This window comes from Zalophus californianus, chromosome 2 (assembly GCF_009762305.2).
Source record: "Zalophus californianus isolate mZalCal1 chromosome 2, mZalCal1.pri.v2, whole genome shotgun sequence".
NCBI lineage: Eukaryota > Metazoa > Chordata > Mammalia > Carnivora > Otariidae > Zalophus > Zalophus californianus.
Genome location: NC_045596.1, coordinates 84,500,691 through 84,525,709, shown reverse-complemented (window position 1 = coordinate 84,525,709; position 25,019 = coordinate 84,500,691). Strand labels below are relative to the sequence as shown.

Sequence of the window (25,019 nt, the reverse complement as noted above, 5' to 3'; positions counted from 1 at the left end):
ATCTCTCTCTCTCTCAAATAAATAAATAAAATCTGAAAAAAAAAAACCTGGGCAAAGGATTAAACCAGACATTTTTCTAAAGATACACAAATTGCCAATAAGGGCTCAAAGATGCTCAATAATCATTAGGAAAATGGAAATGAAAACCACAATGAGATACCATTTCATACCCATTAGGTTGGCTATTATGAAAAACAAAGTAACAGGTGCTGACAAGTATGTAGAGAAATCAGAACTCTTGTGCATTGCTGGTATGAATATAAGATGGTATAACCATAGTCACTGTGGAAAACAGTATGGCAGTTCCCCTAAAAATGAAACAATTACCATATGATCCAGCAGCTTTCCTTCTATGTACATACCCAAATTAATTGAAGGCAGATACTTGAACAGATATCTGTACATCCATGTTCTTAGCAGCATTATTCACAATAGACGAAAAGTGGAAACAACACAAATATCCATCAATGAATGAACGGATAAACAAAATTTGGTATATACATACAATGGGGTGTTAATTTATCCTTAAAGTGGAAGGAAAGTCTGATGCATGTTACAACATGAATGAATTTTGAAGATATCATACTAAGTGAAGTAAACCAGATGCAAAAGGACAAATATTGTAGATTCCACTTACCTGAGGTACTTAAGGTAATTTAATTCATAAAGATGGAAAGTAGAATGTGGTTGCCAGGAAGTTAGGAGAAGAGAGAATGGGGAGTTGTTTAATAGGGAGTTGGATACAAAGTTTCAGTTTGGGATAATAAAGTTCTGGAAATGATAGCAGTGATGGTTGCTTAATAATATGAATGTACTTGATTCCAGTGAACTGTATACTTTAAAATGGTAAGTTTTTTGTTCTATATATTTTACCACAATGAAGAAAAGTTTTTTAATGACTATGATTAATATCAGCCAAAGACATATTATCTTCAAAGGAGCCATGGTAAAAATGACAGTTAAAGTCTCAACAGAAATTATGGGAGCCAGAATACAGTGGAACATCTTTAAAATTCTTAAAGAAAATCTAATATGGAATTCTGTATTCAATGAGAATCCCTTTCAAAAGTGAAGGTGAAATAAAGACATTTAAGGCAAACAAATAATGAAAGAATTTATTGCCAACAGATCTATATTAAAACAAATACTGAGGACAGACAATACCAAGGTCAACATGGATATAAAACAACTGTAAAGACAGGTTACAACTAGTGCCATAAAGAAAGAAAAAGATAAAATATATAAAATTTAGAAAGGAAGAAATAAAACATATTTGCCGACTGCGTGCTTGTGTACTTAGAAAAATCCAAAAGAATCATTAGAATAAAGTGAATTTATCAAGGCCTAGATATAAAGTAAATAAATAAAAATTACCTGTATTTCTGTATACCAGCAAAAAACAAGTAATAATTTTTTTAAATGATACTGTTTGGTACATCCCAAAAAACATCACTACCTAGAAATAAGGCTAATGAAAGCTATGTAAGACCTCTACACTGAAAACTATAAACATTACTAAGGTAAACTAAAGAAAATCTAAATACATGAAGAGATACATACAATGTTCAAGGATTAAAAGACTCACTACTGGGCGCCTGGGTGGCTCAGTCGTTAAGCGTCTGCCTTCGGCTCAGGTCGTGATCCCAGAGTCCTGGGATCAAGCCCCGCATTGGGCTCCCTGCTCCGCGGAAAGCCTGCTTCTCCGTCTCCCACTCCCCCTGCTTGTGTTTCCTCTCTCGCTGTGTCTCTCTCTGTCAAATAAATAAATAAAAATCTAAAAAAAAAAAAAAAAGACTCACTACTGTTAAGATGTCAGTTCTCCCCAAGTTGACCTACAGATTCAATGCAATTTCAGTCAAAATTCCACCAGATAGAGAAAGTGAGAAAGAGTGTGTATGAACAGACAACCTTATTCTAAAATTTATGTGGAAATACAAAGAGATAAAGAGTCAATCCTTTTTTTTTTTTTAATTTTATCCCAATCTGAAGGAGAACAAAACTGGAGAACTTAAAACACTTGGTAGCAATTCCTATTATATAAGTACTAGTGTAGTGTTGGCATAAGGATAGACAAATAGGTCAGCAGAACAGAAGAAAATCCAAAAATAAATTCACATATATGTGGTCACCTGATTTACAACAAAGGTGACACTGAATGCAATGGGTAAAGGATGATTTTTTTTTTTAAAGATTGTATTTATTTATTTGACAGAGAGAGACAGCGAGAGAGGGAACACAAGCAGGGGGAATGGGAGAGGGAGAAGCAGGCTCCCCACAGAGCAGGGAGCCCAATGCGGGGCTGGATCCCAGGACCCTGGGATCATGACCTGAGCCGAAGGCAGATGCTTAACGACTAAGCCACCCAGGTGCCCCAAGGATGAACTTTTTAATAAATGATGCTGAGTCAATTTGATATTGATATGAGAAAAATGAATTTTTATCTCTTCTCACACCATACATAAAAATCAATTCCAGATGGATCATAGACTTAAATGTGAAAGACAAAACATTAACGCTTCTAGAAAAATATATAGGAGAATACCTTCTGATTTCAGGGTTGGCAAAGACATAAAACAATAAAAATCTAATTATAAAGAAAAAAGACAAATTAGACTAAAATAAAAATTTCTGTTCATTCAAAGACATCATCAGTGTGAAAAGGCAAGCCACAGAGAAGGAGACAATATTGGCTATTTATATATCTAATAAAAGATTTGATTCTGGAATACATAAAGAACTAAAAAAAAAATCAGTAAAAGTCTGCCAATATATTTTTTTAAATGGGCAAGAGATTTGAACACTTTACTAAAGAAAATATTCAAATGGCCAATAAATATGTGAAAATACTGTTAGTCACCATGAAAATGCAACTTAAATCCACAATGGAACATCTCCAGAATAACTAAAAGGAGAAAGATGATACCAAGGTTAACAAGGATTTAAATAGTGCTAAAGAGTATTTGGTTCAAATTGCAGCTATGCCACTTGCTAACTGTGTGACTTTGGGAAAACCGCTTACCCTTCATGGGTCTCAGTTTCAACTTCTATAAAATGAGAATAACAACTCATAGTGTTGTGGAAATGATTCATGTTAAGTGCTTCACATAATCCAGATTGTATCAGCTATTATATCATTTAATCTTCACAATAACCAATAAATTTAGCAATATTATATCATTACAGGTATAGAAATTGAGGCCTACAAATATAAATCACTTCTCACAGTTATTAAAAGATAAAGAGGAGAGTGAAATACATTTCTATCTCAGCTCCAAAGTCCTTACTTTTAGTTACTATGCATACTACCTACCAATTCCTCTCTTGGCTGATATGTAAAGAGAGTATTGAGTAGTTGTCAGACATGAATATCACTAGACACAGTATCAAATTTCTCTCATAGCTGCTAACATGTACATTTATTGTTCAGACTCCTTCTCTAGGTTTTGAAGTTCTATTGCATGGTCTGCTTGCCTGGATTCCAAGTCCTGCTATCCTAACCATGGCCTAGCTGTAGATATTTTTTTTTTTTAGATTTATTTATTGATTTTTAGAGAAAGAGAGAGGGTAAGGGCAGGGGGAGGAGCAGAGGGAGAGACCATCTTAAGCAGACTCTGTGCTGAGCATGGAGCCCCACTCAGGGTTCAATTTCACAACCCTGAGATCACAACCCGAGCCAAAACCAAGAATTGGAGGTTCAACCGACTGAGTCACCCAGGTGCCCCAACATAGCTGTAGATTTTAAAAGATGCTGCCTGGTTTCTTGGTGTTATGTTTTCCTGTTCCTGTCTATCTGCCTAGTTATGACTCAGTTTCTCCTTAGTTAGGTCACAGCTTAAATGTCACCTTGATCACTGTAACATCTTCCAGGTTTATTTTCTCCAGTACTTAATCACAATCTGAAAATACTGTTTATTGTCTTCCTCTTCCTCCCAACAAAAATATAAGCTCCATGAGAGCATAAACCTACACTTGTTTCATTTTGTTTTGCTGCTTTATCTTCAGAGCCCAGAAGAATAGACATTCAATAATTACTGTGTGGATGGACTTTGTGTCCTGACCTCACAACTCTTGTGCACTACAGCTCAAATTTTTTAATGGTTCTAGCCCTCAGCCTATCCTTTCAGAACTTGACACAGCTTAGGTGATTTTACTCACCCTCCTTGTTCATAGAGCTTACTCACTTTTAACTTCTAGTCTAACAGTTAATGACAGGTTGTCATTCTAATGACCAAATAGTTTTTATATTCCCTTTAATTAAAATGGAATTTTACTTTAAAGGGACTTAGAGATATATTTTTTCATCAGATTTTAAAAATAAATGTTATTTTCTGTTTTAAGTCATAAATTAGTTATGATCCCTTATAGGATTTTACACACTAATATTTTACTTCATTAAAATGAGGCAGTATATGTAAAGCACCTAGCATATGTGGTAGGTACTCAAATGTTAATGATCCTTTTCATTAAAATTTTTAATTATTAAAATTGCTTGCCTTTTTAAAAAAAATATGGATACTTGAAATACTGTGGGGTTTGGTCTTATCAAGTACCTAAAAATTCAGACTTAAAGTTTTTAATTTTGTCCTCTACAGTAACTCAAGAATTGAAAGATATTTTTATGGCAGATACTCTTCCTACACTCAAAGGCAGCAAAAATCACAGAGAAAGGAGAAACAATAGATATTTTAAAATAAGTTTCCAGACCTAATTCTTCTCCTGATGTGGTCCTATTTCATTCTTTTTTCTATTTCATTGTTATTCAAAATAAAATTTATTTTATTTTGTTTAAATGTTGGATCCATGGATCTTTCAAATGGACCACATATAAAGACAGTATATATCAGTAATTTACAGATGTAGGTATTAATGTAGTTGATCATATTTAATTTAAAAAAATTTTGGACTCTCTTCTGACAGGAATGTGACTGAAGATAGAGTAAATCAAATAAAGAATTGAGTTTTCTGATACATGCTTTTAAGATACGACCCACCATTATGAACTACTGAGAAGTATTAAATTTCTGTGTTGTAATGGTTTTTAAAACATATGTACATGATTTTGCTTCTTAACTTTACAATGAATATTTGGAGCTGTGTTAACTATAAAGATATCTGACTTGACTGTGATACAACTTTCTGATTAAAAATCATTAAAAAATTAATCCCACTTAACCATGTTTGTTTCAGATGGATTTATAGTACTATTTTACTCAAATTATTTTTCTTTTAAATATTAGCATGTACACCACAGAATCACAAAATGAACATCTGGAGGATAAAAACACCCCATCATCTACAACTCCTCAGGTAAAAACCTAAAACTATTTTGTAATATACGACATAAAAATCAATCTGATCTTAAAATTTATTTTTCAAGTTTACTTATTAGGTTTCTATTATATGTCTGGTTAAAAAACGAGAAGTGGTCATTTAAAAATAACTAATTTAAATAAGTACTAAGAAATGAGCAAAAGGAATAAAAAGATGGAAAGGGACGACTAATGATTATTTTGGAATAAAGAGAACAGATTTCAGGAATAATGGAAATACAGCTTATTATTTCTTGCCATATCTAGGAAAAACTCAGTAATTTAGACTACAAGAGGTAAAGACAAATTAATTAAAATGTGCTATATATTTGAAAAGAACCAAGTTTTTATTTTTCCAAGTGTACAGAGTAAGTCATAGACCTTCTGTTGGTCTAGTTTTACTGAGTAATAATTGCTCATAATTAGAATTATAAATTGTTTACTTTTTTAAAAATTGTTACTTTTTAAAATAGAGGTTTCTATAGTTCTGAAGGGCCCAAAATTTCTTCTTTTAAATATTTAAAAGATCCACCATTGATTCAAGTTATTTGTCTGTAAAGACTTCATCCTAGTCTATGTCAATTTATTATAAATTCTGAAATAATAAAACTTAAAATAATATGGTCTTACCTCATAAGACCTTTTACCCACACTAATCAAAATTCATCTTTGTGTCTTTACCTTAGTCCTTTTGTATAGTGACAGACTTCCCACAAAAGTCTCTATACCAGAACTCCAGCAAATTAATCATGATCAGATTTAAAGAACTTTGATATTAAAATAATTACATAATTCATTTACATCAGCTGCTGTGGTGCCTTTGCCTCCCTGGTCATTAAATATTTCCTCTTCACTTCCTTAATCTGTCCCTTCCTCTATCCCTTGTTACCATTTCTTGTGACAATGCAATGTTCTCTCTCCACTGCACTCAAAGTATTATCAATACACTCAAAGTGTTGGCCTGTGTGTACACATGCATACATGCACACACACACACACACACACACACACACACACACACAAACCATGATGGCAATAAGACAAATTTGAAGATTTCTATTTCAAGGTTAACCCTGCTCTGTTTTGTTTTTTTTATTTTTTGTTTCGTTTACCTTGGGAGAAACCTCTCAATATTCTCACCAACTAAAATGGTCTTTTTTTTTTCTAAATCAGCAGTTTTATAATTAGACTAACCACCATTAAAAGCTTGGAAGATGCAGCTAACCCATGAACTACCTAAGGGTGTTATCTATAGTTAATAGTGGGAGCATGAACCTTAAATTTCTGAAAGTTTGATCTGTTTTTCTCATTTTTCCAGTTATATAATTTTTCAAATGAAATGAGTCCAAGTAAAATTATATTTCACCTCCTTTCCAACTTAGTTGTATTTTCATTCTACATAAGTTTTATTGAATAATCTTTGGGAGTAAGACTGAAGAGGAACACTTTTAATTATTCTGCCTACACTATAGGCTCACTTATTCAGTTTGCATAAATCACAAATGAAAATAGCAGGGGCTCAAGTCTATAAAAGCTAAATCAAGGTGCTCTACAAAATGCATTCCTGTGACATCCTCAAATACGTAATGATATAGTGCATGAATATTCTTTTATACGTGTAATTCTTCATGGTGACAGTAATAATCTGAATTTAATTATGAGATTTGGTGGTTTTTTACGTTCATAAAATTGTATGAAAAGTATATTTCTTAAAAGATTTCCTTGCTTTACTTCAGATCCTCAAAGATAGTAGTATTAGTGAACATGAAGAAACTAAGGAAACTGTCTTGTCAAAAACAGAGGAAAAAAAACCACAGATGGAAAAGAAGTATTCTTGTCCCCTACAAGGAAAATTGAATAAACTTATTACAAATGGTATGTGAAATAAGAAATGTAAGTGGAGAGAAAATGAGAGATATATTTGATAAATATATATTTTTAAAGAGTTTATTCATTTATTTGACAGAGAGAGAGCACAGCAGGGGGAGCAGCAGAGGGAGAGGGAGAAGCAGTCTCCCTGCTAAGCAAGGAGCCCGATGTGGGGCTCGATCCCAGGACCCTGGGATCATGATCGAGCCTAAGGCAGACACTTAACTGACTAAGCCACCCAGCTGCCCCTATATTTGATAAATGGTAAAACATAAACCAACAAGGCCACTGCTAAGTCTATTAATTTGATGTATACTTCAGCTATATACTTCAGCTCTTATTACAAGCAATATGTGGACAAAGAGGAAATATTTCCTTAACTCTGTCAAAAACTAATAATATTTGTTTAAAAGATTCATATTTTAATGTTTTTCATGACTTCTTATATTAAATCTTGGGGATTAGAAACAGCATTGATTAAGAGGCACCTGGCTGACTCAGTCAGTACAGTATCCGACTCTTGATCTCAGGGTTGTGAGTTCAAGCCCCACGTTGGGTGTGGATTCTACAAGAAAGAAAGAAAGAAAGAGAGAGAGAAGGAAGGAAGGAAGGAAAGGGAAAGGGAAAGAAAGACAAAGAACGGGCATTGATTAAAGATTTTTACTTAAAGCCACTTTTGATATTTAGTTTTTTTAAGATTTATTTTTAGAGAGAGAGTGTGAGTGTGAGTGGGGGGAGGAGCAGAGGGAGAGAATCTGAAGCAGACTTTCCACAGAACCCAGGGCCCAGTGTGGGGCTCAGTCTCACAACCCATGAGATCATGACCTGAGCCAAAATCACCAGTTGGACACTTAACCAACTGAGCCACCCAGGCACCCCTGATATTTAGTTTTAAGCCAGCTGAAAAGAACATTATACTCCTGGCAATATTAAGGTTCTTAATAAAATTAAGACCCAAATTTTTAAAAAGCTGCTGCCTTGTAAAGAATTGTATATAATGTTTTACCATTAAAATTTTAAAGCATGTCAATATCATGTATTTATAAGTTGTCACCTAATATTAATAAAAGATTTTCTTGATTTTTTTCTAGATATTCTATATGATTTAACTTAGAGAGATTTGGGCCTCCAGAAATATAGAGCCTATGGAGAACAAAATTTAGTTTAAAATATGATGAGGGATAAGTAACTGAAGTTTTAAAATTTTCTTTTCTTTTTTTTTAAGATTTTTATTTATCGAGAGGGAGAGCAAGAGTGCACATGTGCAAGCTGGGGGAGGGGAAGAGGAAAAGGGAGAGAGAAAGTCTCAAGCTGACTCTGCACTGAGTGCAAAGCCTGATGCAGGACTTGATCTCGTGACCTCATGACCTGAGCAGAAACCAAGAGCTGGACACTTGTGACCGACTGAGCCCTCAGGCACCCCTAAAATTTTGCTCCATTTGCTGCTTGCTAACTTTAAACTTTTGAAACCAAATTTTATTAATTGATTTTTCCTTTAGTAAAAGTTACTTTTTAATTAACATCAATATTTTTAAGGTTCTAAAGCTGAACTTGAACATCTGACAGTGTAAAGTGATTGGACTCCTTTGTAAATATAATGTCTACACATAGATCTTACATGCACAATTCCCACTTTCTATATAGTGGGCATTGTCTATACAGCAATTGTTAGGAGTGGGGTCAGGGCCTGTGAGGAGAGGAAAATGTATTGGTCACAAAAGATTATCCACTGAGATTGAGAACTGCAGTTTGCTCAGAAACTAATTTAGGAGTTTTATAACATGAGTATTGATACTATAAACATACTTGGTTCTCTAACTGGTTTTCCCCTTTGTTTTCTTTCATTTTTGATTTTTCAAATTTAGAGAAATTTATAGGAAAAGGAGCTTCCATGTTTCTATCTTGGGGGGTGTATATCCTTGTATTCTCTTTTTCTGTCTCTGTCTCTCTGTCTCCATCTCCATCTGTCTGTCTGTGTCTTATCTCTGTCTCTCTCTCACACACACACACCCATACACCCTACATTCACTAAAGAAACTCTTAAAACATATTCTCTAGATAATAGCATATGTTCTAGATAATGGAGATAGAGCTACAGTTTCTCTATAAATCATATTTAATTCACCAATCCCATAGTGCATATAAGTTAATTTAGTAAGAAATCTAAACTCTCAACCACATGTAGAAATCAGTCTCATCACTTTTAATCACACTATTTATGTTTTTGACTCAGGTGATAGCTTGCCTAGTTCCAAAGAAATAGATATTCTAGGGGAATAGGTCTGGGTTTTAGGCTATTATTCCTTTTTTGTTTCTTTTAAGTTTACTTTCAATAAAGATACTTTATTTTCAATAAAACGTACTTTATAACTATTTTCATAAAGTTGTTTTTCCTTTAAATAAAAAACGGAAAGCTTTATTATACATCCAACTATGATTTTCACATAATCTTAGGGCCAGAATTTCTCCATTAAAATCTTATCATCATTGTTATGAAGTAAGCAGTCTTGAAAGTTTAGGACTCAAAAATAATATCCCAGACACTTCCAATTTCTGGTCCAGCATCATCCCTCTACCTTAACATTTAAAAAGCTGAACAAACTGAAAAATTAACAACTCTTCTTAGTTCCACCAAAGAAGTAAGGTTAGAGGGCAAATACCTGCCCCCAAAATTGGACACAGTATGTGGATACAGAGAATCATAACTTATCAGAGTAGAAACCTCTGCAGGAACCAGTACTAGGGTAGGTAAACCTAAATTGTAATTGATAAATTGGCTAGAGACTCAGTGTGGACAAGTCTGGGGGGGGGAGGGTAGACCAGTCATGGTGTGGGAAACATACTTTTCTGAGTTTTACCTCCAGGAGCCATCTGGCGGGGGCGGGGGGGGGAAGTAATTATACGCAGTATACCAGAGTTTTCTACTCTTCTTAAGAATACCTTCCCTAAAGAGAAACTGTTTTATCAGAACCTAACCTATGGGGATTTTATCAGAACCAAACTGACGTGGGAAAGGAGAAATAACCAACACTTGCCCCCTCTATATAACCTCCACTAGCCATCTTATAAAACCTAATGGGGTAGGAAAAAAAAAAATACTGAGAGGCACTTGTGAGGTTCACAGCCCAGGAGCACAGGCTCACTAAAGACTGATTCAGAACGCTATAGAAGTCTTCCCCTTCCCCCACAACTTACCACTATATTACCAAAGGTCTTTTTACCTAGGATGATATATTCACTTTTAAGCAAAAATATATAAGATGTATTAAAAGGCAAAAAACAAAACAAAACAATACACAGTTTGAAGAGACAAAGCATCACTAGACCCAGATATTGCAGGAATGTTGGAATTATCAGAATGTGAATTTAAAACAACTATGACTAATATACTTAGGGCTCCAATGGAAAAGTAAACATGTAAGAATGGAAAGGTAATATAAGCAGAGAGAAGAAATGCTAAAGAAATTAAAAAACACTTATTCAAATGCATGTCTTTGATGGATTCATTAATAGACTGTACAGAGCTGCTGAAAGAATCTCTTGAGCTTGTGGATCTGTCAATAGGAACTTCCAATGCTGAAAAGTAAGGAGGAAGAAAAGAATGAAAAAAAGGAACAGAATATACAAGAACTGTGGGACAACTATAAAACGTATTGGGAATGGGGCACCTGGGTGGCTCAGTCATTAAGCGTCTGCCTTCAGCTCAGGTCATGATCCCAGGTCCTGGGATTGAGTCCCACATCAGCTCTCCTCTCAGCAGGAAGCCTGCTTCTCCCTCTCCCACTCCCCCTGCTTGTGTTCCTGCTCTCACTATCTCTCTCTCTGTGTCAAATAAATAAATAAAATCTTAAAATAAAAGTAATGGGAATAGCAGAAAAGAAGAGAAAAAGCAGCTAAAGAAATATTTAAAACAATAGTGGTGAGAATTTCCCCCAAATTAATGTCAGACAGAAAACCACAGATCCAGGAAGCTCAGAGAATTCCAAGCAGGATAAATACCAAAAAACAAACAAAAATACTACACCTGAGTATATCATATTCAACCTACAGGAAATCAAAGATTTTTAAAAATCTTGAAAGAAGCCAGAGGAGGAAATAACACTTTACTGATAGGGTAGCAAAGATAAAAATTATATCTGACTTATCTGCAGAAACAATGCAAGCAAAAAGAAAGTGAAATGAAGTATTTAAAGTGTTGAGACAAAAACAACAACACACCAGCCTAAAATTCTGTACGCTACAAAATCATCATTCAAAAGTTTAGAAGAGGGATTCCCGGGTGGCTCAGTCCGTTAAGTGTCTGATTTTTTTATCTGAGGTCATGATCTCAGGGTTGTGAGATTGAGCCTCACATCAGGCTCCGTGCTGGGCATGGAGCCTGCTTAAGATTCTTTCTCTCTCTCTCTTCCTCTGTCCCTCACCCCCAAATTAAAAAAGAAAAGTGAAGGAGAAAAAGAGTTTCTCAGACCAACAAAAATCAAACCAGTAAATCTGCCTTGCAAAATGTTAGAAGAAATTCTTCAGAGAGAAAAAAATTATGTAGGTCAGAAACCCAGATTTACATAAAGAAGGAAGAGCATCAGAGAAGGAATAAGTGATGGTAAAACAAGAACATGTTTTTAATATTCTTAAATGATTGAACAGATAACAGTTCACAATAATAGCAAAAATATATTCACTGATTATAGCTAATACATAAGTGAAATGAATGAAAGCAATGATTCAAGAAACAGGAAGAAGGAATTAGGAATATTTTGTTTTTATAAGGTACTTGCACTACCCATGAAGTGGTAGTGTTATTTGAAAATGGACTTGGATTAGTTGAAAATGTATATTACAAACTCTAGGGCAACCCCTAAAAAGAAAATGAAAAGATAAGTATAACTGATATGCTAAGAAAGGAGAGAAAATGGAAGCATATAAAATGATCAGTTAATTGGCACAAAGGGTAAAAAAGAATGGAAGACAAAAAATAGAAACAAAAAATAGGGGCAATAAATAGTGAACAGTAACAAACATGGTGGCTATTAATCTAACTATATTGATAGTTAGAGGTCAGTGGTTAAACACACCAATAAAAGACAGATTGTCAGAGTGTATCAAAAAACCTAGACAAACCATGAGAGACTCTAGACCCTAGGAACCAAACTGAGGGTTACAGAAGGGAGGGGGATCGGGGGATGGGGTAACCGGGTGATGGGTATTAAGGAGAGCACATATTGTGATGAGCACTGGGTGTTATACGCAACTAATGAATCGTTGAACACTACATCAAAAACTAATGATGTACTATATGCTGGCTAATTGAATATAATAATTTTTTAAAATTCTAAAAATAAATAAATAAATATTTTTAAAAAACCCTAGAGCCAGATATATGTTGTCTATAAGAAACCACTTTAAATATAAAGACACATGAAAGTGAAGGGATGAACAAAGATATACCATGTAAACACTAAGTAAAAGAAAGATGAAATATTAAGTTCAGACAGCAGACTTCAGAGTAAGGAATATTATCAGGGATAAAGAAAGGTATTACATAATGATAAAGGAGCCAGTTCCCAGGAAGACATGATAATCCCTAATGTGTATATATGTCTGACAACAGACATGTTCCCATGTGTCAATTTACATGAAGCAAAAAATGAAAGAATGGCAAGAAGAAATATGTGAATCCACAATTATAGAGACTTCCAACAGTCTCTCAGAAAAGTACAGATCCAGCAGGCAGAAAATCAGTAAGGACATAGTTGAACTCAACAACACCATCAATCAATAGGATATAATGAACACTTATAGACTACTTCATCTAACAATAGCATAATATGCATTATTCTCAAGCTCACATGGAACATTCACTAAGGTAGACCAATTCTGTCATACACATACAAAACACCTTAATAAATCTAAAGAATAAAAATTATACAGTGTATCCCTCAGACCATAAAGGATTTAAACTAAAATTCAAAAGAAAGGCAGCTGGAAAATCCTAAAATACTTGGAGATTAAACAATACATTTCTAAATAATACATGGGAACCTCAAGTGATATTTTAAAATATTTGGAACTAAATGAAAATGAAAATACAACTTATGAAAATTTGTGGGATGCAGTGAAAGGAGTGCTTAGAGGAATATTTATAGCATTGAATGCACATTTTAGAAAAGAACAAAGATCTAAAATCAACCTTCTAAGCTTCCATATTAGGAAATCTGAAAAAGGAGCAGATTAAACCCAAAGTAAACAGAAGAAAAGAAATAGCAAAAATTAGAGCAGCTATCATTGAAATTTTAAAAAATAGCAAAAAATCAATGAAACCAAAAGCTGGTTCTTTTCTAAGATTGATACCCTCTATAAGCCTCTAGCGAGGCTAAGAAAAACATAAAGAAGACATAATCCACTAATATCAGAAATTAAAGAGGGAACATCACTACAGATCCCATGGACCTTAAAAAGATAATAAAGGAATACTGTGAACATCCCTTAGCCCACAAATTTGATAATCGAGAAGAAATGGACCAATTCCTTGAAAAGCACAATCTGCCAAAATATACTCAAGAAGAAATAGACAATCTGAATAGGAATATATCTATTAAATAAATTGAATCAATAATTAATAACCTCCCAAAACAAAAAGCACCAGACCTAAATGGCTTCACTGGTGAATCTTACCAAACATTTAAGAAAGAAATTATACCAATTCTCTACAATCTCTTCCCAAAGATAGAAGCAGAGGGATAGTTCCCAAATCATTCTATGAGGTCAGCATTAGCCTCATACCCAAATCAAAGACATTACAAAAAAGAAAACTACAGACCAATATCCCTGATAAACACAGAAGCAGAAATCCTCAACAAAATATTAATGAATCAACAATGTATAAAAAGAATTATACATCATACATCCATGTGAGATTTATTCTAGGTATGAAAGGTTGGTTCATATTTGAAAATGAATGATTGTAATCCATAACATGAACAGGCTAAAGAAGAAAAATCATAATAATAGGTGCGGGAAAAACATTTGACAAAATCCAACATCCATCATAATTTACAGATAGAGGGAAACTTCCTCAACTTGATAAAAAAATCAACTAAAAATCTACAGCCACCATCATACTAAATGATGAGAAACTAGAAGCTTTCCCACTAAGATCAGGAATAAGACAAGGATACCCTCTCTCACTACTTCTTTTCAATATTGTACTAGAAGTCCTAGCTAACACAATAAGAAAAGCAAAAACAAAGTATACAGATTGGAAGGAAGAAATAAAACTGCCCTTCCTCATAAATGACCTGATTGTGTAGAAAATTTAAAAAACTACAAGAAAACTCCAGGGACAACAAATAAGCAAGTATAACAAGATTGCAGGATAAAAGGTTAATATACAAAAGTCAGTTATTTTCATATGTACCAACAGTGAACAAATGGAATTTGAAATTAAAAATACATTACAATTTACATTAGTATCCCTAAAAATAAAATACCTAGGTATATATCTAACAAAATATGTACAAGATCTACACGAGGAAAACTGCAAAACTAGTGAAAGAAATCAAAAAAGAACTAAATCAATGCACAGATTTTCCTTGTTCATGGAAGACTCAATATTGTCAAGATGTCAGTTCTTTCCAACTTGATCCATAGATTCAACACAACCCCAATCAAAATCCCAACAAGTTACTTTGTGGATGCCCACAAACTCATTCTGAGGTTTATATAGAGGGGCAAAAGACTAAGAAGAGCCAACATAGTATCAAAGGAGAAAAATTAAAAGCTAGAGAACTAACACTACCCAACTACAAGACGTACTGTAAACCTACATATCCTGTGGTCATCATTCACATCAATATAGAAGAGCCTTACAGCAATATGACTTTATCTATCCCTCCTCTGCCCTCTGTGCTAGATTTATATATATTTTCACTTCTACATTCTTATTTTTACTTCTACATTTATATATACATATATATATATATATTCTTCTACATTTGCTTTTAAAAAGTCAAAAGTCTTTTTTTTTAAGTTAAAAAAGTCTCATATTTGTCCACATATTTACATTCTCTGGTTCTCTCCATTTCTTTCTGGCAATCTGAATTTTCATGTGGAATTCTTTCCCTTCAGTTTAAAAAATTTCTTGTAGTGTTTTTTGTAGTATAAGTCTTCTAGCATTCTTTCAGCTTTTGTCTGAAAGTGTCTCAATTTGGCTTCTTTTTTTAAATTGAGGTATAGTTGACATATAACCTTATATTAGTTTTGGTGCACAATATAATGATTCTATATTTGTATATATTACAAAATGATCACCACAATAAGTCTAGTAAACTTCCATCATCATACATAGAAACCTTTTTTTTCTTGTAATGATAAATTTTAAGATCTACTCTCTTAGCAACTTTCAAATATATAATACAGTATCATTAACTATAGTCACCATGCAGTACATTACATCCCAATAACGTATTTATTTTCTAAATGGAAGTTTGTAATTCTGACCCCCTTCACCTGTCTTGCGAACCCCCCATCCCTGCCTCTGGCAACCACCAGTTGTATCTCTGTATCTATAAGCTTGATTTTTAGATTCCATGTATCGGTGAGCATGCAATATTTGTCTTACATTGTCTGACTTATTTCACTTAGCATAATACCTTCAAGGCCCATCCATGTTGTCTCAAATGGCAAGAGCTTTTTCTTTTCCTTTCTTTTCTTTCTTTTTTTTAAGATTTTATTTTTAAGTAATCTCTGCACCCAACATGGGGCTCGAACTCACAATGCCAAGAGATCAAGAGTCACATGCTCCACCACCTGAGCCAGCCAGGCACCCCAAGATTTTTCTTTTTTATGACTGAAAAATGTTCCAGTGTATATATATATACCACAATTTATCCGTTCGCCCTTAAATGGATACTTACGTTGTTTCCCTATCTTGGCTATTGTAAATAATGCTGCAGTGAACATGAGGAGGGTGCATATATATTTTTGACTTACTGTTTTTATTTTCTTTGGATAAATACTCAGAAGCAGAATTGTTGGATCGTATGGTATTTCTATTTTCCTTTTTTCTTGAATCAGTTTTGGTAATTTGTATCTTTCTCAGAATTTGTCTATTTTATCTAGTTGTCTAATTTTTTAGCTTGAAGTTGTTTACAGTATTTCCTTTGCATTATTTTAATTTCTCTAAGGTCTAAAGTGATGTTTCCTCTTTAATTCCTGATTTTGGTCATTTGTACCTTCTTTTTCCTTTGTCAGTCTAGCTAAAGACATCTATTTTATTGATCTCAAATAATTTTTATTTCATTGGTTTTCTCTAATGTTTTTGTTTTCTATTTAATAATTTCCCCTTCAATCTTTTTTATTTCATATATTCTACTTACTTTTGGTTTGATTTACTTCTCTTTTTGTAAGTTGTTAAGGTGGAAATTTTTATTGTCAATTTTAGGTAATTCTTTCTAATATATTTTTTTAAAGATTTTATTTATTTGACAGAGAGAGAGACAGCGAGAGAGGGAACACAAGCGGGGGGGGAGGGAGAAGCAGGCTTCCTGCTGAGCAGGGAGCCTGATGTGGGGCTGGATCCCAGGACCCTGGGATCATGACCTGAGCCGAAGGCAGACGCTTAACGGCTGAGCCACTCAGGCGCCCCTCTTTCTAATATTTTTAAAGCTATACATTTCCATCTGTGCCCACCACATCCTATTAATATTGATATGCTGTGTTTTCATTTTTATTCACTTTAAGATATGTTCTAAGTCCCCTTATATTTACTTCTTTGACTCATGATTATTGTTTGCATAATATATCTTTTTCATCTTTTTACATTCAGCCTATCTGTTTCATCCAAAGTATGTTTCTTGTAGACACCAAATAGTTGGATCTTGCTTTTTTTTTTTTAAACCCAGTAAGATAATCTTTGCCTTTTGACCATTCACATTACACATAATTACTGATATAGTTGGACTTATGTCTACCATCTTGTTATTTGTTTTCTATAAGTGTCATGTCTTTTGTTTTTCTCTTCATTCTTTACTGCTTCTTTTGTGCTAACCAAATATTGTTGGTGCACTATTTCAATTTCCCTGTTGATTTTTTAGTTATATTTTAGAGGTTTTTGTTTTAGTGATTTCTCTGTGGATTATAATAATTATCTTCAACTTTTCACAATCTACTTCAATTTAATATTGACTTAATTCCTGTGTTATATAGTAGCTTTGAGCCAATAGACCTCTATATGCTATAGACTCAACAATATTTTGTTATACTTATTGCTCTTAATAATCTTAGCTTTTTTAAATGAATATATATATACATATATATACAATCTTTTATACCTAGGTATTTATTTTGTTATACTTATTGCTCTTAATAATCTTAACTTTTTAAAAATGTATGTGTATATATATGTATATATATATGTATACATGCATATATATGTATACATACACACAATCTTCTATACTTAGATATTTATTTACCATTTCCACTGCCTTTTATTGCTTCTTATTGATCCAAATCACCATCTTGTGTCATTTCCTTTCAACTTAAAGCATTTTCTTTAGTATTTCATTAGTGGGGGTGAATTTTTTCTATTTCTGTTTGCCTGGGAATGTATTTCAGCTTCACTTTGAAGAATAGTTTTACTACATATTGAATTCTTGATTGACAGGTTTTTTTCTGCACTTTTTTTTTTTTTTTAAGTAGGCTCCGTGCCCAGTGTGGAGCCCGGTGAAGGAATTGAACTTACAACCCTGAGATCAAGACCTGAGCCAAGATCAAGATTCAGAGGCTCAACTGACTGAGCCACCCAGGTGCCCCCTTTTCTGCACTTTGAAATGTCACTCCATCGCCTTTTGGCTTTTTTTTTTTTTCTGGTGAAAATGCTGCTGTTAATTGCATTATTGTTCCCCTGTACATGATGAGACATTTTCTTGATACTTCCAAGATTTTCCTTTTGACTTTTGTTGTTAGCAATTTGATGATGATGATGATGTGTCTAGGTGAGGATCTCTTGTGCTTATTCTACTTGGGATTTGTTGAGCTTCTTACATCTATAAATTAATGTTTTTTATTAACTTTGGGAGGTTTTCAGACACTATATTTTCAAATATGTTTCTGCCCCTTTATATCTTTCTCTTCTCTTCCTGGGACTTCTTTTATGCATATGTTAGTACTCTTGATAGTATCCCATAGGTGTCTGAGGCTCTGTTCATTTTTCTTTATTCCTTTTTTCCTTTAGTTTTTCTAATTAATCTCTATTGATTTATATTCAAGTTCACTGATATTTTCTTTCACAAGCTCAAAAACAGTTGAGCCTCTCTAGTCAACTTTTCATTTCAATTGTTGTATATTTCAATTCCAGATTTCCATTTTTAAATAAATTGTATCTCTTTATTGATATTCTTTATTAAATGACACATTGTTGCATTTTCGTTATGTGAACATATTTAAAATGGATGTTTTGAAAACTTTGTTAATCCAACACCTGGATTCATTTACTCATTGTCTATTGACTTCTTTTTTTTTTCTGAATATGGGTTGTATGTTCTCATTTCTTTGCATGTCTAGTAAGTTTAAGTTGAAAATGAAACATTTTAGTTACACACTATGGCAACTTTGAATTCAGTTATATTTTCTTAAGGTTGTTGTTGTTGTTGTTTGGGTAATTTGCATGTACTTAAATTGGAGGAATCATTCTGACCCATGTTTTGCAGCAGCTGATGTCTCTTAGTTTTTATTTGTTTTTAGCCTGTCTTCCTAAGGGTTTCTCTTTTGTCTGCATAGCTTAATAGTCACCTAATGATTTAGGGGAGACATTGTGTTTAAGCCATTAAGGCTTCTATCCTCTGCCAAGTGATCTGTAGGTGGGTTGAAGAAGGCATTCAAAATTGCTGCTGGTAATCAAGTCTCACATTATTTTTTTTTTTTTTTTTACTTTTTGCCATACTCTCTGGAGTCTTCTCTGCACTTGCATACTTTCCCAATCAGCCATAGATATGTGGAGAACTTACCTCAACCTTTCTGAATCTGTCATATCTAAGATCTCCCAGTTAAATTTTTAGCTTATCTGTTACTCATATCAACTTGAATTGCAACCTCAAACTAGCACAACTGCATGTTTTTTTCTGCTAATTCTGAAACCAATCTGCCATTTTTAGCCAGCAAAGTCAGGGTTTTCTCCCTCCACTCCATATCAAATCTGCTCCACCTCCTCTGGCAACAAAGCAGCTTATTTTTAATCTAGGTCCATGATGGTAAAACTAAAGTTTTTCCCAAATGAAGTAAGTGAGGGAAAACGAGGGGAGGAGTAATAGCAATCCCAGGCAGGAAGGCCTCAGACTTTCACCAGTCCTACCCAAAACCCTGGGTTTTTGTTTTTTTTTTGGAATAAATGTTTCTCTCAGGGAAGTACAAATCAAAACCACAATGAGATACTACCTCACACCTGTCAGAATGTCTAAAATTAACAACACACAAGAAACAAGAGGTGTTGACGAGGAAGCAGAAAAGGAGAATCCTCTTGCACTGTTGATGGAAATGCAAAACTGGTGCATCCACCCTGGAAAACAGTATGGAGGTTCCTCAAAAAGTTAAAAATAGAACTACCCTACAATCCAGCAATTACACTACTAGGTATTTAACCAAAGAATACAAAAATACAGGTTCGAAGGGGTACATGCACCCTAATGTTTACGCAGCATTATCAACAATAGCCAAACTATGGAGAGAGCCCAATGTCCATCAACTGATGAATGGATAAGGAAGATGTGATATATATGTGATATATATGTATATATCACATCTTCCATATATATATATAATTATATATATATAAAATTAATCAGCCATCAAAAAGAATGAAATCTTGCCATTTGCAATGACATGGATGGAGCTTCAGTGTATTATGCTAAGCAAAATAAATCAGTCAGAGAAAGACAAATACCATATGATTTCACTCATATGTGAAATTTAAGGAAAAAAAGCTACTCTAAGATATAAAATGAAGTAAATCTCATAATATTACCATAATATTTTTATTTTTTTTGAAGATTTTATTTATTTGAGAGACAGAGAATGAGAGACAGAGAGCACGAGAGGGAGGAGGGTCAGAGGGAGAAGCAGGCTCCCTGCTGAGCAGGGAGTCCAATGCAGGACTTAATCCCGGGACTCCAGGATCATGACCTGAGCCGAAGGCAGTCGCTTAACCAACTGAGCTACCCAGGAGCCCTACCATAACATTTTTAAAATGTCATATATTATAAGAATAGTTTAGCACTTTAAAGGACTCACATATACATTTAAATATTTTTTTAAAATAATAATACTTTGGCTCTTCCCCTAAGCGGACTGAGGTGATGTCAGAAAATGTTTCACTATTCACCTGACCCAGAAAACCCTACAAAATCATGCAAATCAAGAGATTCAAATCTGCGTATTCACTTTAAGAACACATGTGAAACTTCCCAGGCCATCAAGGGTATGCATATCCGAAAAGCCTCCAAGTATCTGAAAGACATCACTTTGCAGAAGCAGTGTGTGCCATTCAATTGCTACAGTGGTGGTGTGCCCAGGCCAAACAGTGGGGCTGGACAGAGGGTTGGTGGCCCAAGAAGAGTGCTGAATTTTTACTGCACATGCTTAAAAATTCAGAGAGTAATGCTGAACTTAAGGGTTTAGATGCTGATTCTCTGGTCATTGAGAACATCCAGGTGAACAAAGCCCCCAAGACACAGCACAGAATTTACAGGGCTCAAGGTTGGATTAACCCATACATGAGCTCCCCCTGCCACATTGAGATGATCCTTACTGAAAAAGAGCTGATTGTTCCTAAACCAGAAGAGGAGGTTGCACAGAAGAAAAATATATCCCAGAAGAAACTGAAGAAACAAAAACTTATGGTCCAGGAGTAAATTCTCCATAGAATAAATGCAAATAAAAATAAAAAAAGAATGTTGGTTGTCTTTTATTATTAAACATATTTCAAGTATCCTCAAAAAACTAATAATACTTTGTTAAAAACTTGTCCCATAAATTCATAGGGACTTTGGAATATATGTTAAACAGATATTTCTTCAATTATACTAGCAAGCAAAATTAGTCTATGCCATGTATTATTCATTATACAGGACTATTAATATGATATTTGATAAAATAGAATTCATCTTTTGTATATATATATCTATGTCTATGTAGATATATAGATATATGGTTTTTTTTATATTTCAGGAGTTGCATTTTTTATGGTATGGTGTGTAGTCTGGTCATTCTCAGGCCCTGAAGTTCTCCCAGGTGGAAATTTATTTGGACTATTAATTATCTTTTATAGTGCCATTATTGGGGGGAAACTTTTGGAATTCATTAGAATACCTTCAGTGCCTCAAATTCCACCTCTTCTTGGTAAGTGTACAGTTAGCTCTTATTTTTTTTTTTGTAATTAACTATACATAAATTATGAACATACTCTAGTCAGAATAGATATAATTTAGAAACATTTCAATGTAATATGATCTTTATGTATATATTTACTGTATATGTATGCATATAGCTCATTTATAGAATTATTTATTCTTTCTACACATGAGCACAGTTTTTTCTGAAATATATTTTTGAAATAATTTAAATATATTCAATATATGATTCCTGTTGCTTTATTGTTTAATAGGACATTTTTTAGTTAATTTTAAATATATTGTAGAAAAGACTGAATTTTTCTATAGATAACCTAACTCAAATATAATTGTAAGATTCAAATACTATAGTGATTAGGGCATAAGAAGGTTTTATGGTTTTTGAGTAAGCTATTTGAGTAAGCTATATTCATAGATGCATTATCTGCCTAACTAGTATTATATCCTATTTCTTCATTACCATTATTAAATAATTCTCCATCTGGACAGAGGGAAATTAGTGGAAGAACTTCTATTAGCGGTGTCTCATATCTTCTAAGTATTCAATACACCCAAATATTCAGTACACTGTCATTAGAGATAATCACTCCATCCTATTGCTAATACCCTTTCTATGTCCACAACACCCTTTCAGCACCTGCTAAGTATTTATTGAATCTTCTTTTTCTCCAAAACTTCCACTCTTGTCCTAGCTTAGGCTATTCGTTTTCCAACTCTTCCGTGGACTATGGCAGAGCCTTCTAATTGTTCTCTCCTCCAGTTTTATGTCTATCTAATTCATCAAGACCATCACAGAAAATACAAGACTCATTTTGTCACTTCCTCATAAAACTTCCATATGGTGCATTACTCTGCCAAAGCAGTGGGAATGGAGGCTGCAGGGGGGTTAGCTTTATATTATCTGGCCCCTCCTGCCCATTCTCCCACTCCCATCCGTGCCCTTTATGTTCCAACAATACTGAATTACTTGTTGTAGTCTTTTGAGATATGTCATTTCTTAACTCCGTTCCTTTACTTATGCTGCCTCCTCTATTTGTATGTAAGCTACCCTTCACCGAAGCAATGAGACGTAGTGTGTTTGAAGAAGGGAAATTAAACATTTCTCTTTCCTAACTTAGAAAAATGAGCTGAATCAGACATGCCTTATTTTCTTTCTTTTAAGGGATGTTACTGGCTGGTTTTACTGTCAGGAATGTTCCATTCCTCAGTAATTACATCCATGTTAATAACACGTGGTCTTCAACTTTAAGAAACACTGCCCTTACTGTTATCCTAATACAAGCTGGGCTTGGACTCGATCCACAGGTAGATTTCTAATTATATCTCAAAAAAAATATTTTAAATATTAGAGGCTGGTAAAAAAGAAAAAGAGACAGAATTTTTATTATAGCTGTTCCGAGTGAAGCCTGTAAGCAAAACTAAGATAGAGAAAAGGGTTTTGCAGAAATACTGGCATCTTATAATTTCTACTTCTGGTCACCATTATTACTGATATGAAGAGAATTATTATGATGTAAGATCTCTATTAGAGATCATCTTTAATCATGTGAGATCTTTATTAGAGCTCATCTTTAATTATGTGCATAGAGATACACGTCCCTTGTACAGCATTTGTATTATTTGGGAGCTGCAGCTTTTCTATGGAGAACGATTTACTTTTCAGTTAATAAAGGATAAGGTGCGCTGCTAAACTGTTTTTGCTTTTCTTTTGTTTTGTTTTTCAGAGGGGTTAAGAATTTTGGTAATATTTTTGTTTTGTGACATTTTACACCCCACAGAAGTATGTGCCTGATTACCTTTGCATTATTGTAGAAGCTAATCTTTTTAAATATTTCTTAGAATGCTAATATTCTAGGAATCATAAATCTATTTGGGTTTTAAAAAGATGACTCTTCATGAGTATAACAGTACTCAAACAGCAAATAGATGAGTGTAGTGGAAATATGACAAGAGAATACAGACAGGGGCACCTGGGCGGCTCAGTCTGTTAAGAATCTGCCTTCCGCTCAGGTCATGATCCCAGGGTCTTGGGATGGAGCCCCCACTTCAGGCTCTCTGCTCAGCAGGGAGTCTGCTTCTCCTGCTCCCTCTGCAGCTCCGCCCTGCTTCTGCGCTCTCTCTCTCTCTGTCAAGTAAATTTAAAAATCTTTCTAAAAAATAGCATAAAGACAGTGTAATTTATTATATTCTCCAGTAGAAAAATCAAACCAATGAGAAAATTTTAAAGTTCTCCTTTTCAGTGGTTATGCTGTCTTTAAGTGATTTTCTCTTTTGGCACATTGATATTTTCTATTATAATTATTAAATTGATGAAACAAGTCATTTCTAAAAGTTAACTGATGGAAATAAACCTATAGGTTACTTTCATTATACTATTTACAAGGAAGACTAAGAAGGTAGAAATAGTTATTTAATTACAGACAAATGGGTCTTTTAAAATAATTTAAATACAACAATGTTTTATAAAATGTGAAATAGTTTCTAATTACAATCTGACATATAAAATGAGGTGCATTAGCATTTCAAGCCCAGTGGAATAATCTGGAAGATTTAGCTTAGTAAAATCTAATTAATCAAAAAAGACTATATATTTCAGAATTTACTTAAATAATTTTCTTGTTGGCCATTATAAGTTTGTCTAAATGTGATTATTTTTATATTTCAGGCTTTGAGGCATATGAAGAGAGTTTGTTTAAGGTTGGCTATTGGTCCATGCCTCATGGAGGCATGTTCAACTGCTGTTGTTTCCCACTTCCTTATGAATTTTCCCTGGCAATGGGGATTTCTGTTGGGGTAACTTTTTCTTATTTTCTCTACAAAATTTCCAGTTAAGGATGCTGGGTTTAAAATTACCGAAATAATCAGAATATTATATAGACAAATTTTTCATTAAAATTATTTTCACAGTGGTAGAAAACCTTGAAAATTGGTTGGTCAGAAGCAGAGCCATGTCCTTAATCTACCATATCATTAACAAACATGCATAGTCCCTAAATGTTTAGGGCAAGATAATTCACTTGATCAATTTATTCCTTCTCTCCTATATGATAATCTATTTCTCCTTTTTAACCCATTCAGTGGCCTTTTCCTTATACATTGTATGTACATATTATATACATATATGAGAGAGATTTTGTATAGATATAGATATTGTAACAAAAATACTCTTTCCCTATATCCAATGTCCCATCTATTTTCCCACTATCCATTTCCCTTCATGTCCCAATTCCTCAGAATAATAGTCTATAATCACCCTCTCTAGATCCTGAACTCATTTTAATTTTTCAATGCATTTACCTTTTGCCTCTACTTATCCATTCAAATGTATAGTAAAGTTCACCCATTACATACTTACTGCCAAATGCAATGGATTCTTTAAAATTAATTATTATTATAAAAGTAATATCCATGTGCATTTTACTTTTGCAAAATTAGAACT

The 25,019-nt window shown here is 33.7% G+C and overlaps 1 protein-coding gene and 1 pseudogene across 5 annotated transcripts in view; both read left to right on the top strand.

Annotated features, from left to right (window-relative positions):
- SLC9B1 (solute carrier family 9 member B1) overlaps positions 1-25,019 on the top strand; it is a 66,296-nt gene that overhangs the window by 15,780 nt on the left and 25,497 nt on the right. For 4 of the 5 annotated variants that reach the window (XM_027598517.1, XM_027598518.1, XM_027598514.1 and 1 more), the window contains 5 exons: positions 5,238-5,307; positions 7,046-7,184; positions 21,399-21,569; positions 22,743-22,885; positions 24,246-24,373. In XM_027598517.1, the coding sequence (XP_027454318.1) occupies positions 5,239-5,307; positions 7,046-7,184; positions 21,399-21,569; positions 22,743-22,885; positions 24,246-24,373 (650 nt within the window). In that variant the 5' untranslated portion in view covers position 5,238. The remainder of the gene's footprint in view (positions 1-5,237; positions 5,308-7,045; positions 7,185-21,398; positions 21,570-22,742; positions 22,886-24,245; positions 24,374-25,019) is intronic. The other variant, XM_027598519.1, reaches the window with a different exon arrangement.
- On the top strand, positions 20,538-21,082 carry LOC113924586 (annotated as a pseudogene).